Source organism: Cherax quadricarinatus, chromosome 62, assembly GCF_038502225.1.
Source record: "Cherax quadricarinatus isolate ZL_2023a chromosome 62, ASM3850222v1, whole genome shotgun sequence".
Lineage (NCBI taxonomy): Eukaryota > Metazoa > Arthropoda > Malacostraca > Decapoda > Parastacidae > Cherax > Cherax quadricarinatus.
The window spans coordinates 16,353,350-16,366,000 of NC_091353.1; the positions used below are offsets into that span (position 1 = coordinate 16,353,350).

A 12,651-nucleotide genomic window follows, 5' to 3' on the forward strand; every position below is an offset into this window, starting at 1 on the left:
GCTTGAACCCTCAAGAGGGTTAAAAAAATCATAAGAAGTTGACAATAAAAACAAAATGACGTAGCATTCCAAGTATAAAATATGTAGACAGCCTGTACTGTCTGCACAGACAGCCCATGCTGTCTGCCAGCTTAGTTCATATTTCGCGCCACTCAAGTGTTGCCCTCTGTAGCCAGGCCTCTCGGTGGCCCCTTCAGCCTGCCTGGCCTTGCCACGCTCTCACTCTCACAGTGGCCTAGCAGGAAGACACAAGTACTCCCAGCTCTCTCTCGTGGGATGGCCCTGCCCGGGCCATGGGCACAAACACACAAGCCTGTGTACCCACCACGACCTTTCAATAAACTAAGAAGCCTCCGAAGAAGACTTATCATTAACCACCCGCTTGCAGCACCTACCAAACAAACCCATTAAACATTGGTAGCAGCGGTGGTTGCAGCAGTGTGTTTACCCAGAGAAAGGAAGGAAGGAATGAATGAAGTTGTTCACTTCATCCCCCTACACAACAAGCATCCGTCTCTCAACGAGTTATCCTGATGTCATGTCTGCACGTTTGAGCATCCAGACACAGGTACAAGCAGGATCCAGCCGAAATTCTCCGAGAATTGTAAGTGACCCCACGCTACAGCGTCCCACGCTGTTTCTCAAGTCACGTGTTCAGCGTCACTTGTATGTTGCTGTTGTTGTTCAGCTCAGCAAAGCTGTTTCAGCAAGCCAGAGGTGAGTTTTGTGGCGATTTCTGCGTCCAGTGTGAGTTCTCCACGTGTTTGTGGGAGGAGGAAGAGGCCGCTCCTTGCCTCGCCCTGCTGTACTCTCACACCTCACCAGCCTACCATACACCACTCACCGCTACTCACCCCCTCTGCTGTTTTCCGTGTGAATTCATTGCCAGAGCTGTGTATCCGAGTGCCCGAGGCCACTCGAAGCTACGTGGGTCACCATGCCACGTAGATCACGACGCCACGTGGATCACGACGCCACGTGGGTGTGGGCGATGTCATGTGGATCTACCAGCCACGTGAGTTACCAGATGTCCCAGGCCACATGCTGTGGTCTGCTGCCCGCATCACATTGATGTCACCGACGATGCTGCCCGACTTCATGACGTCACGGTGTCTGCCTGACGTCACCTCGAGATGTCTGCTGACGTCACAGTGCTGCTGACGTCACCTCGCGACATCACGCCTGACATCACATGATGTCATATCGAGTGTTTCTAGTAATTATTTCAGTATTGTCAAAAAGATTGAGAGAAGATATATGTCATGTGTTAATTAATTCCTCACAGTCAGTGTTCTCACATTTTAGTATGTCTTAGAGTCAGTTTTATGCACAGAAAAGCATCATTTACTAGTTTAAGCCATGTTGTACCGCATGTACGGCGAGTGTAAAGTTTCCGTGTGTCCAGTGAGGTCTGAGCCAGACCTGAGTAGCACCACTGTGTTAACCGTCACCCTTGTGACCAGTAAGTTTGACAGTTATCAGTCAGCTCTGAGCGTATGAGCCCCATTTGTACAGAAAGTGCTTATGCTCGTCGCTCGTGATGTTCTGCAGAATCGTACCTGCTACGATTCCCATCAAAATTTGTTCACTTCACCTCCAGACCGTCAGAGTGCAGTTATATGTAGAGAAACAAGTCTGGGGACACTTAGACTAACCTCTGCTATAACTCCAACTGCCGAGAGAATGATACTCGTCAAGCCGCAGTCAGCCCTGTCGGCAGGCACTGTGTCAGCCTCGTGTCACAAGCTTCAGTGAGCAGCCTGCGCAAAGAAGATGTCACTCTGACTGCTAGCTCTCTCACTGCAGTCTGGTGTATGATGTTACGACTCCCAGATGTTTTGCCCAGTCGTCTCTGCCACAACTCGCTCCATGCTCGCCGGCAGTGACAGCCCAGCGACAGTACCAGTCAAGAAGTGTCCTCCTGAGTCGCTTGCCAGAAGTCCTGCCCAGTTGCCGAGTTTTGTCGACGCCTCACTCGAGGGCACCAGCATGTCGTGCCCCAGGTTGAGTGAAACCTGCAGCGACTCCTACGATGTCTGCTTCACCGTTCCAGAGGAGACCGTACCCTGTTACGTCACAGCTCAGCCGCAGCGATGTCTCCTGTGTTGCAGTATCTGTCCAGACGCAGGAAGGTGTGCAGTGATGCCCATCGACGCTCACTGCCTATGACCACGATGTTTAGCACACCCCACATGTTTTTTTCTTCCCTCCCTGTAGGAAGTTTTTTTTTCCATGTTCATAAGTATATATATGTTTTTTTATTTTGTGTTCTGTGCCCTGTTCCTACGAGAGAGAGACCGAGTTCCTTTTACCACCAGTATCGTCGCGTCGGGACGACGAGCAGTAGGTGGCCGAGCGTATGTAGACAGCCTGTACTGTCTGCACAGACAGCCCATGCTGTCTGCCAGCTTAGTTCATATTTCACGCCACTCAAGTGTTGCCCTCTGTAGCCAGGCCTCTCGGTGGCCCCTTCAGCCTGCCTGGCCTTGCCACGCTCTCACTCTCACAGCGGCCTAGCAGGAAGACACAAGTACTCCCAGCTCTCTCTCGTGGGATGGCCCTGCCCGGGCCATGGGCACAAACACACAAGCCTGTGTACCCACCACGACCTTTCAATAAACTAAGAAGCCTCCGAAGAAGACTTATCATTAACCACCCGCATGCAGCACCTACCAAACAAACCCATTAAACAAATATTTAAATTTTTGTGGTAAGAAAGAAATAGCCCAGAAAATCATAAATTATCATTTTTGATTAAAAATGTAACTTTTTTTTTTTAAAGGTAACATAATCTACAATGGAAGTTCATCAAAATGCACCAGGGCATTATCGTGCTAGATAGATAAGTACCGATCATGTATGGCTTAATGGCAATATTTATCACATTAATCCTACATATTTTAGATAGAAATTGATGTCAAAAAATATATACAACCACTCTGAAATGTCAAAATGTTCAATAATAATATATATTTTTATTGACTTTCCAAAACATTTTTTAAAATATGTAAAATATTGGAAAGTATAGAAAAATGTGCTAAAGCTGTATTTTATTGCATATTTAAACAATTCAATGTTGTTTTTGACAAACCTTTATTTTTACCTAAAATATGTTACTCGGAAAATGTGAAGTTTGTAGCAAACAGTAAACTGTTCAGTACTCCACATCATTACAGTAAACTGTTCAGTACTCCACATCACTACAGTAAACTGTTCAGTACTCTACATCACTACAGTAAACTGTTCAGTACTCCACATCACTACAGTAAACTGTTCAGTACTCCACATCATTACAGTAAACTGTTCAGTACTCCACATCATTACAGTAAACTGTTCAGTACTCCACATCATTACAGTAAACTGTTCAGTACTCCACATCATTACAGTAAACTGTTCAGTACTCCACATCATTACAGTAAACTGTTCAGTACTCCACATCATTACAGTAAACTGTTCAGTACTCCACATCATTACAGTAAACTGTTCAGTACTCCACATCATTACAGTAAACTGTTCAGTACTCCACATCATTACAGTAAACTGTTCAGTACTCCACATCATTACAGTAAACTGTTCAGTACTCCACATCGCTACAGTAAACTGTTCAGTACTCCACATCATTACAGTAAACTGTTCAGTACTCCACATCACTACAGTAAACTGTTCAGTACTCCACATCATTACAGTAAACTGTTCAGTACTCCACATCATTACAGTAAACTGTTCAGTACTCCACATCATTACAGTAAACTGTTCAGTACTCCACATCATTACAGTAAACTGTTCAGTACTCCACATCATTACAGTAAACTGTTCAGTACTCCACATCACTACAGTAAACTGTTCAGTACTCCACATCACATCAGGTTTCCATCAGCCAGGTGATCTAACATCAAACATAAGCTTAAAAAAAAGCCCAAAGGAACACTGTCATATAGTCTCTCCTCATTTAGCGACGTACTCATTCACCAACGACTCGGGCTTACAACGGACTCTCTGACCAGTATCCATACCTAAATAATGTACATTAGAGCTGATTTCCTCTATTCTGTTTATTACAATATACAAAACACTACTGGATAAACATTTAAAAACATACTAAAAATGTTATAAATGGTGCAAAGGTGACATTAAAACAATATCAAAGATTTTTGACACAAACCCACTACCATTACAATATGCTCCTTGCTTAGCGACGAATTCATTTACAACATGGTCTTAGGAACAGAACTCCGTCATTAAGTGAGGAGACACTGTATAACGTTTCTATGTAAAACCATGACAACAGATTCCTTACCTGCTGGACAATTTTTAGGTGGTCACGAAGGGGAACACCAAAGGCAGGGCTACTGGAGGAGGCTTCTAGCTGCTGCCTCATATCTGGTAGCACACGATCCAACTTCGTCAGAGTCTTCTGCATAAATTCTCTCTGAAGTTCCAGGTAGCCACACATGTACTGAGATATCTCACGCTCCCGTGCCATCAGACTGAAGATGTCACAAGCATATGTGTCCTGCAAAATGTCATCTTTGTAATAAATAAAACTAGCTCATGTTTATGCTAGGCACTAAGAAAATAACATTTATGAAGGGAGTCACAAAAACCTGAAGACCGGACTCAAATTCTGGAGGTAGGAAGTATAGCGCCTGAGCTCTGAAGGAGGGACACTGACATATTGCACTTTTTAACTAGTGTATGCATGCCTCTGGCATTGCATACACTATAGTGTATGCACTATAGTGCCACCCTGACTTGGTGGAAAATGGCTGCTTTGTTAATAATAAAAAAAAAGGAAAAAACTGAAGGATGCTGTGAGACATGAAGAGCATGGTGACTTGTGGATCACAGTGATCTTTGCAGCAAAAAAGTAAAACAAACATACATTAGAATGTCAAAGGCAAAGCTATTTAATAAAATTAGTAAAAACAAATTTCCATGTAAAAACACTAGAGAAAATAATGGCTTAGATCTCAAGTTTCTTATATACCCCCTGCTAAGAATTTTGGTAGGTATAATTTTTTGAAAAGAATCTTTTCACTGTATGCCATACATGTCATAAAAGGAGACTAAAATGCTGGGAGCAAGGGGCTAGTAACAAGTTAAGAAAGCCTAGGGAACGTATGGATTTATCAGTTAAAAACAGAGTAGGGGAGTTAGTAGATGGGGAGATGGAGGTATTAGGTAGATGGCGAGAATATTTTGAGGAACTTTTAAATGTTGAGGAAGAAAGGGAGGCGGTAATTTCATGCACTGGTCAAGGAGGTATACCATCTTTTTGGAGTGAAGAAGAGCAGAATGTAAGTGTGGGGGAGGTACGTGAGGCATTACGTAGAATGAAAGGGGGTAAAGCAGCTGGAACTGATGGGATCATGACAGAAATGTTAAAAGCAGGGGGGGGGGGGATAGTGTTGGAGTGGTTGGTACTTTTGTTTAATAAATGTATGAAAGAGGGGAAGGTACCTAGGGATTGGCGGAGAGCATGTATAGTCCCTTTATATAAAGGGAAGGGGGACAAGAGAGATTGTAAAAATTATAGAGGAATAAGTTTATTGAGTATACCAGGAAAAGTGTATGGTAGGGTTATAATTGAAAGAATTAGAGGTAAGGCAGAATGTAGGATTGCAGATGAGCAAGGAGGTTTCAGAGTGGGTAGGGGATGTGTAGATCAAGTGTTTACATTGAAGCATATATGTGAACAGTATTTAGATAAAGGTAGTGAAGTTTTTATTGCATTTATGGATTTAGAAAAGGCATATGATAGAGTGGATAGAGGAGCAATGTGGCAGATGTTGCAAGTATATGGAATGTGTCAGCAATATTTATGCATCGGTGAGTCTGTCGACTTTGACTCCCATTTCAGGCCAATTACATTATGCCAGTCGACCAAATTCTTAGTTATTTCAGTAGTATTACTTTTATTCTATCGATTGAGCACAAGAAATCGCCAAATCAACTTTTTCAACTACAAAATAATGTGATTGGAAATTGGTAATTTGGCCAATTTAATGCAAAGTTCAAAATACTCCAATTTCAAAATAGGGTCCAGAATAAACAATGCAGGCATTCCTGGCACTAAACTAACATTTCCTCTGTTCATTGGTTATGTTTTCAGGTTTTACAAATGAATTACGTTTTGATTTTTTATTCACATAATGAATTTTTATTCAAATCAAAAAATAGAAGATTTACTGTTATGCAATATTGTAATAATTGTATAAATAATATCAGCACATTTGTGAACATATATTAGACCCACCAGCTGGCATGTATTAGACGTGTGAGGTCATTTGTTTACTCTTGAACATCGATAAAAATTTAACATTTTCACTAATTTGAGCTCAATTTCAAGCCATTTCCAATACTAAAACCAATCAAAATCATCTCTATTTCTGTAATATATCTTCCATTCTGCCTGTAATTGTTTTACATGATGGTAGGATTGCTGGTGTCCATTTTTCTGTCTCATAAACATGCAAGGTTTCAGGTACACCCCATCTTACTACTTCTACTTACACTTAGGTCACACTACACATACATGTACAAGCATATATATACATACCCCTCTGGTTTTTCTTCCATTTTTCTTACTAGTTCTTGTTCTTGTTTATTTCCTCTTACCTCCACGGGGAAGTGGAACAGAATTCTTCCTCCGTAAGCCATGCGTGTTGTAAGAGGCAACTAAAATGCCAGGAGCAAGGGTCTAGTAACCCCTTCTCCTGTATATATTACTAAATTTAAAAGGAGAAGCTTTTGTTTTTCCTTTTGGGCCACCCCGCCTCGGTGGGATACGGCCGGTGTGTTGAAAGAAAGATCTTCCATTCTATCAAATGAGACCAAGAAATTGCAAATACAACCATAAAAAAACATACAAAAAAAACTGCAAATTCACTGTTTTAATCGAAAATTATGGTCTAAGTTTTTTCTCTCTCATTTTGCACTGTGTGCTGCAGGATTTGTTTTATGTGGTGTACACATACCACATAGATATATTCTCTCATATTTAGGCCCAAATTTACTTCTCACAGTTTATCAGAGTGAGCTGAGCTCATGGCGTAGATCTACGGTTTGGACCCTCAACGTAAAGCCATAGATCTACGGCACGGACCCTGAAAGGGTTAACTTTCAACCAACTGATACAAGTGAGTCTTGGTAAATCTATTGTTTAATTCCTGTAAGGAGTTAGTTCCCACTGCATTAGTGCCTATCCTACTTCTTTCCACTTACCCAGAATTTACCACTCCTACAATGAAAGAAATACTTTGTAATATCCTGCAATTCAATTGTGTAACCTGTGAATTGTTGACTTGGAAAAGTCAAAAGTAATATTTTGCGAAGTGATTCAGGGAAACCAGTTAGCCAAACTGGAGTCCTGGAGGTGGAAAGTACAGTGCCTGAACTCTATAGATGGGGTGGGAATATTTGCTGTTTGGAGGGGCATCTGAACTGTCATATCTGTGTGCCTCTGGTAAGACAGTGTGAATGATGGTATAAGCATTTCGTTTTCAGGTCACCCTGCCTTAGCAGGCGACAGCCAGTGTGATAAAATAATAAAAATGTTTGTCTAAAAAACAAAAGTTCAAAGATGATTATGCCCGACATGTGTTCATACTGTGGCTTGGCAGCTATCAAACTTTAAATGGTTCTAAGTACAGTACATGGAACTGAGAGGAGGGATGGAAAATGTTGCAGTTTTTGAACTGTAGTATTGGCACGCCTCTGACAAGACGGTGACAGAGTGTTAATAAAAGTGTTCTTTTTCGGGAGGTGAAGATAGAGGATATGTACCCGTGCTTGATCCAGCTTGGCCTCTGCCTCCTCCAGCTCCTCCCGGTAGGTGTCCATCTTGGCATTGGGGCTTGGGTTGGCCTGAGAGTTGCGCCACCGTGTCTTAGCTGCATCCAAATCCAGACCCACCTGCAACAGCAAAAGATTAATGAAACTGGACGATAAATAATGAAACAAAATATTAAAGAAATACTTATAGCCAAGTGTGGCTACAACCCCCTTTATTTACACATCAATTAACAATATGCTAAATTAATAAATTTTCTTCTTCTTTCAACAAACTGGCTGTATCCCACCAAGGCAGGGTGGCCCAAAAGAAAAAAGGAAAGTTTCTCCTCTTAAAGGGGTTACCAGCTCCTAGCTCCCGGCGTTTTAGTCGCCTGGATAGTTTTGATTACTATTAAATTTATGGGGAGCAATACACTTCTAGTTATTACGACTATAAGTAGTTAGGCGAGTGATGGCGAGAATATTTCTTTTTCATGTCACCCTGACTCGCTGAAAGACAACAAGCGTGTTAAAAAAAATGAGCAGGGAAACACTAAATACCTAGGGTTCATGCAGTATCTGAAGAATTGTTAGTTTTTGTTATTTTCATTGAATACATTTTTTTAACACGTCAGTTGTCTCCCACCAAGGCAGGGTGACCCAAAAGAAAGAAAAGCCCAAAAAGAAAGAAAAAAAACTTTCACTATCAGTCAATACTTTCACCATCACTCATACATAATCACTGTCTGCTGAGGCGCCCAGATACGACAGTTTAGATAGTCACACCAAACTACCAATATCCCAAACCCCTTTAAAGTGCAGGCATTGTACTTCCCATTTCCAGGACTCAAGTCCAGCTAATTGGTTTCCCTGAATCCCTTCACAAAATATTACCCTCCTCACACTCCAACAGCTCGTCAGGTCCGAAAAACCATTCGTCTCCATTCACTCCTATCTAACATGCTCACGCAGGCTTGCTGGAAATCCAAGCCCCTCGCCCACAAAACCTCATTTACCCCCTCCCTCCAATCTTTTCGACATTGACAGAACCAAGGGGGGGGGGGAGTGAACAAGGGGGCTGAAGCCTCCATAATCATCACCAGCTTCCCCAAAGCCCCAAAAACAAAACAAAACAAAAAATTTAATGATAAAATTGCAGTTTCAAGACAAAGTTCCCTAGGAGGAGGAGGAGGTAGGGCAAACAGGTAGGAGGGAAGAAAGAGAGAAGAGATAGGACTTAGGAAGATACAAAAAAAAAAAAAAAAAAAAGGAAGAGGATAGGAAAAAAGGAGGGAGGCAGAGGAAGAGAAGCAAAGAAATAGAAGAGGAGGAGGAAAATTTGCTTAAACTACATTGCAGTTTATCCGAGCCACCATTCTATGTGATAATCCACAGGCACCTCAAGATGTGACACAGTCGTACTTCACTAATATGGTGGATTAGGGTCCAGACCGCTGCTGTAAAGCAAATATCCCCTTAAAAGCAAATCACATTTTTTTCACTTGTCAATGCATATATATGAGATGTCTAAAAACATGTTTACACTATCATTTATTAAATGCACAATAGCACTAGGCCTAAAAAAATTATTCAAAAGTAAAAATAAATAAATAAATAAATAAAAGAAAGCTTATGAGAGGTTTTTACAAAGCAGAAGTGTTATAAGAAGAGCAGAGGATGTGGAGAGTAAAAAAAAAGGTGAAGAGAGTGGTGAGAGAGTGCAAAAGGAGAGCAGATGATAGAGTGGGAGAGGCACTGTCAAGAAATTTTAATGAAAATAACAAAAAATTTTGGAGTGAGTTAAACAAGTTAAGAAAGCCAGGGGAACAAATGGAATTGTCAGTTAAAAACAGAGTAGGGGAGTTAGTAGACGGGGAGATGGAGGTATTGGGTAGATGGTGGGAATATTCTGAGGAACTTTTAAATGTCAACGAAGAAAGAGAGCCGATAATTTCATGCACTGGCCAGGGAGGTATACCATCTTTTAGGTGTGAATAAGAGCAGAATGTGAGTGTGGGGGAGGTATGTGAGGCATTACGTAGAATGAAAGGAGGTAAAGCAGCTGGAACTGACCGGATCATGACAGAAATGTTAAAAGCAGGAGGGGGGGGGAGATATAGTGTTAGAGTGGTTGGTATTTTTGTTTAATAAATGTATGAAAGAGGGGAAGGTACCTAGGGATTGGCAGAGTGCATGTATAATTCCTTTAAATAAAAGGAAGGGAGACAAGAGAGATTGTAAAAATTACAGAGAAATTAGTTTACTGAGTATACCAGGTAAAGTGTATGGTAGGATTATTACTGAAAGAATTAGAGGTAAGATAGAGAGTAGGATTGCAGATAAGCAAGGAGGGTTCAGAGTGGGTAGGGAATGTGTAGATCAAGTGTTTACATTGAAGCATATATGTGAGCAGTATTTAGATAAAGGTAGGGAAGTTTTCACTGCATTTATGGACTTAGAAAAGGCATATGATAGAGTGGATAGGGGAGCAATGTGGGAGATGTTGCAAGTACAGTGGACCCCCGGTTAACGATATTTTTTCATTCCAGAAGTATGTTCAGGTGCCAGTACTGACCGAATTTGTTCCCATAAGGAATATTGTGAAGTAGGTTAGTCCATTTCAGACCCCCAAACATGCACGTACAAACGCACTTACATAAATACACTTACATAATTGGTCGCATTGGGAGGTGATCGTTAAGCGGGGTTCCACTGTATATGGAATAGGTGGTAAGTTACTAAATGCTGTACAAGAGTTTTTATGAGGATAGTGAGGCTCAGGTTAAGGTGTGTAGAAGAGAGGGAGACTACTTCCCAGTAAAAGTAGGTCTTAGACAGGGATGCGTAAAGTCACCATGGTTGTTTAATATATTTATAGATGGGGTTGTAAAAGAAGTAAATGCTAGGGTGTTCAGGAGAGGGGTGGGATTAAATTATGGGAAATCAAATACAAAATGGGAATTGATACAGTTGCTTTTTGCTGATGATACTGTGCTTATGGGAGATTCTAAAGAAAAATTGCAAAGGTTAGTGGATGAGTTTGAGTGTGTGTGTAAAGGTAGGAAATTGAAAGTGAACATAGACAAGAGTAAGGTGATGAGGGTACCAAATGATTTAGATAAAGAAAAATTGGATATGGAAGAAGTGAATGTTTTCAGATACTTGGGAGTTGATGTGTCAGCAGATGGATTTATGAAGGATGAGGTTAATCATAGAATTGATGAGGGAAAAAAGGTGAGTGGTGCGTGAAGTAAGTGTGGAGACAAAGAACGTTATCTATGGAGGCAAAGAAGGGAATGTATGAAAGTATAGTAGTACCAACACTCTTATATGGGTGTGAAGCTTGGGTTGTGAATGCAGCAGCGAAGAGGTGGTTGGAGGCAGTGGAGATGTCCTGTCTAAGGGCAATGTGTGGTGTAAATATTATGCAGAAAATTCGGGGAGTGGAAATTAGGAGAAGGTGTGGAGTTAATAAAAGTATTAGTAAGAGGGCTGAAGAGGGGTTGTTGAGGCAGTTTGGTCATTTAGAAAAAATGGATCAAAGTAGAATGACATGGAGAGCATTTAAATCTGCAGGGGAAGGAAGGCGGGGTAGGGGTCGTCCTTGAAAAGGTTGGAAGGAAGGGGTAAGGGAGGTTTTTTGGGCAAGAGGCTTGGACTTCCAGCAGGCATGCATGAGTGTGTGTTTGATAGGAGTGAATGGAGACAAATGGTATTTGGGACCTGACGATCTGTTGGAGTGTGAGCAGGGTAATATTTAGTGAAGGGATTCAGGGAAACCGGTTATTTTTATATAGCTGGACTTGAGTCCTGGAAATGGGAAGTACAATGCCTGCACTCTAAAGGAGGGGTTTCGGGATATTAGCAGTTTGGAGGGATATGTTGTGTATCTTTATACGTATATGCTTCTAAACTGTTGTGTTCTGAGCACCTCTGCAAAAACAGTGATTATGTGTGAGTGAGGTGAAAGTGTTGAATGATGATGAAAGTATTTTCTTTTTGGGGATTTTCTTTCTTTTTGGGTCACCCTGCCTCGGTGGGAGACGGCCTTGTTAAAAAAAAAAAATGAAGTTGTAAAAGAAGTAAATGCTAGGGTGTTCAGGAGAGAGGTGGGATTAACCCTTTCAGGGTCCAAGGCCAAAATCTGAAGTCACGCACCAGTGTCCAAGAATTTTAAAAAAAAAAATTTGTTATTTTTTCTTATGAAATCGTAGAGAATCTTTTTGTGAAGGTAATAAAACAAAAAGTATGAAATTTGGTGGAAAATTGACGAAATTATGCTCTCGCAAATTTTGATGTGTCAGCGATATTTACGAATCGGCGATTTTGCCGACTTTGACTCCCATTTTAGGCCAATTACATTATTCCAATCAACCAAATTCTTAGCTATTTCACTAGTATTACTTCTATTCTATCGATTGAGCACAAGAAATCGCCAAGTCAACTGTTTCAACTACAAAATAAAGTGATCGGAAATTGTTAATTTGGCCAATTTAACACAAAGTTCAAAATATTCCAATTTCAAAATAGGATCCAGAATAAACAATGTAGGTATTCCTGGAACTAAACTAACATTTCCTCTGTTCATTAGTTACATTTTGAGGCTTTACAAATAAATTCCATTTTGATTTTTTATTCACATAATGAATTTTTATTCACACCAAAAAATAGAAGATTTACTGTTATGCAATACTGTAATAATTGTATAAATATCATCACCATATTTGTGAATGTATATTAGACCCACCAGCTGACATGTATTAGATGTGTGAGGTCGTTTGTTTACTCTTGAATATCGGCAAAAATTTAACATTTCCGCTACTTTGAGCTCAGTTTCAAGCCATTTCCAGTGCTAAAACCAATCAAAATCATCTCTAT

General features: G+C 40.8%; 1 protein-coding gene across 1 annotated transcript in view; it reads right to left on the reverse strand.

Moving 5' to 3' along the window:
- LOC128687214 (SH3 domain-binding protein 1) overlaps window positions 1–12,651 on the reverse strand; it is a 165,697-nt gene that overhangs the window by 10,306 nt on the left and 142,740 nt on the right. The window contains exons 5-6 of the mRNA XM_070098468.1: window positions 7,786–7,914; window positions 4,298–4,513 (exon numbers count right to left, since the gene is read on the reverse strand). Coding sequence (XP_069954569.1) covers window positions 4,298–4,513; window positions 7,786–7,914 — 345 coding nt within the window. The remainder of the gene's footprint in view (window positions 1–4,297; window positions 4,514–7,785; window positions 7,915–12,651) is intronic.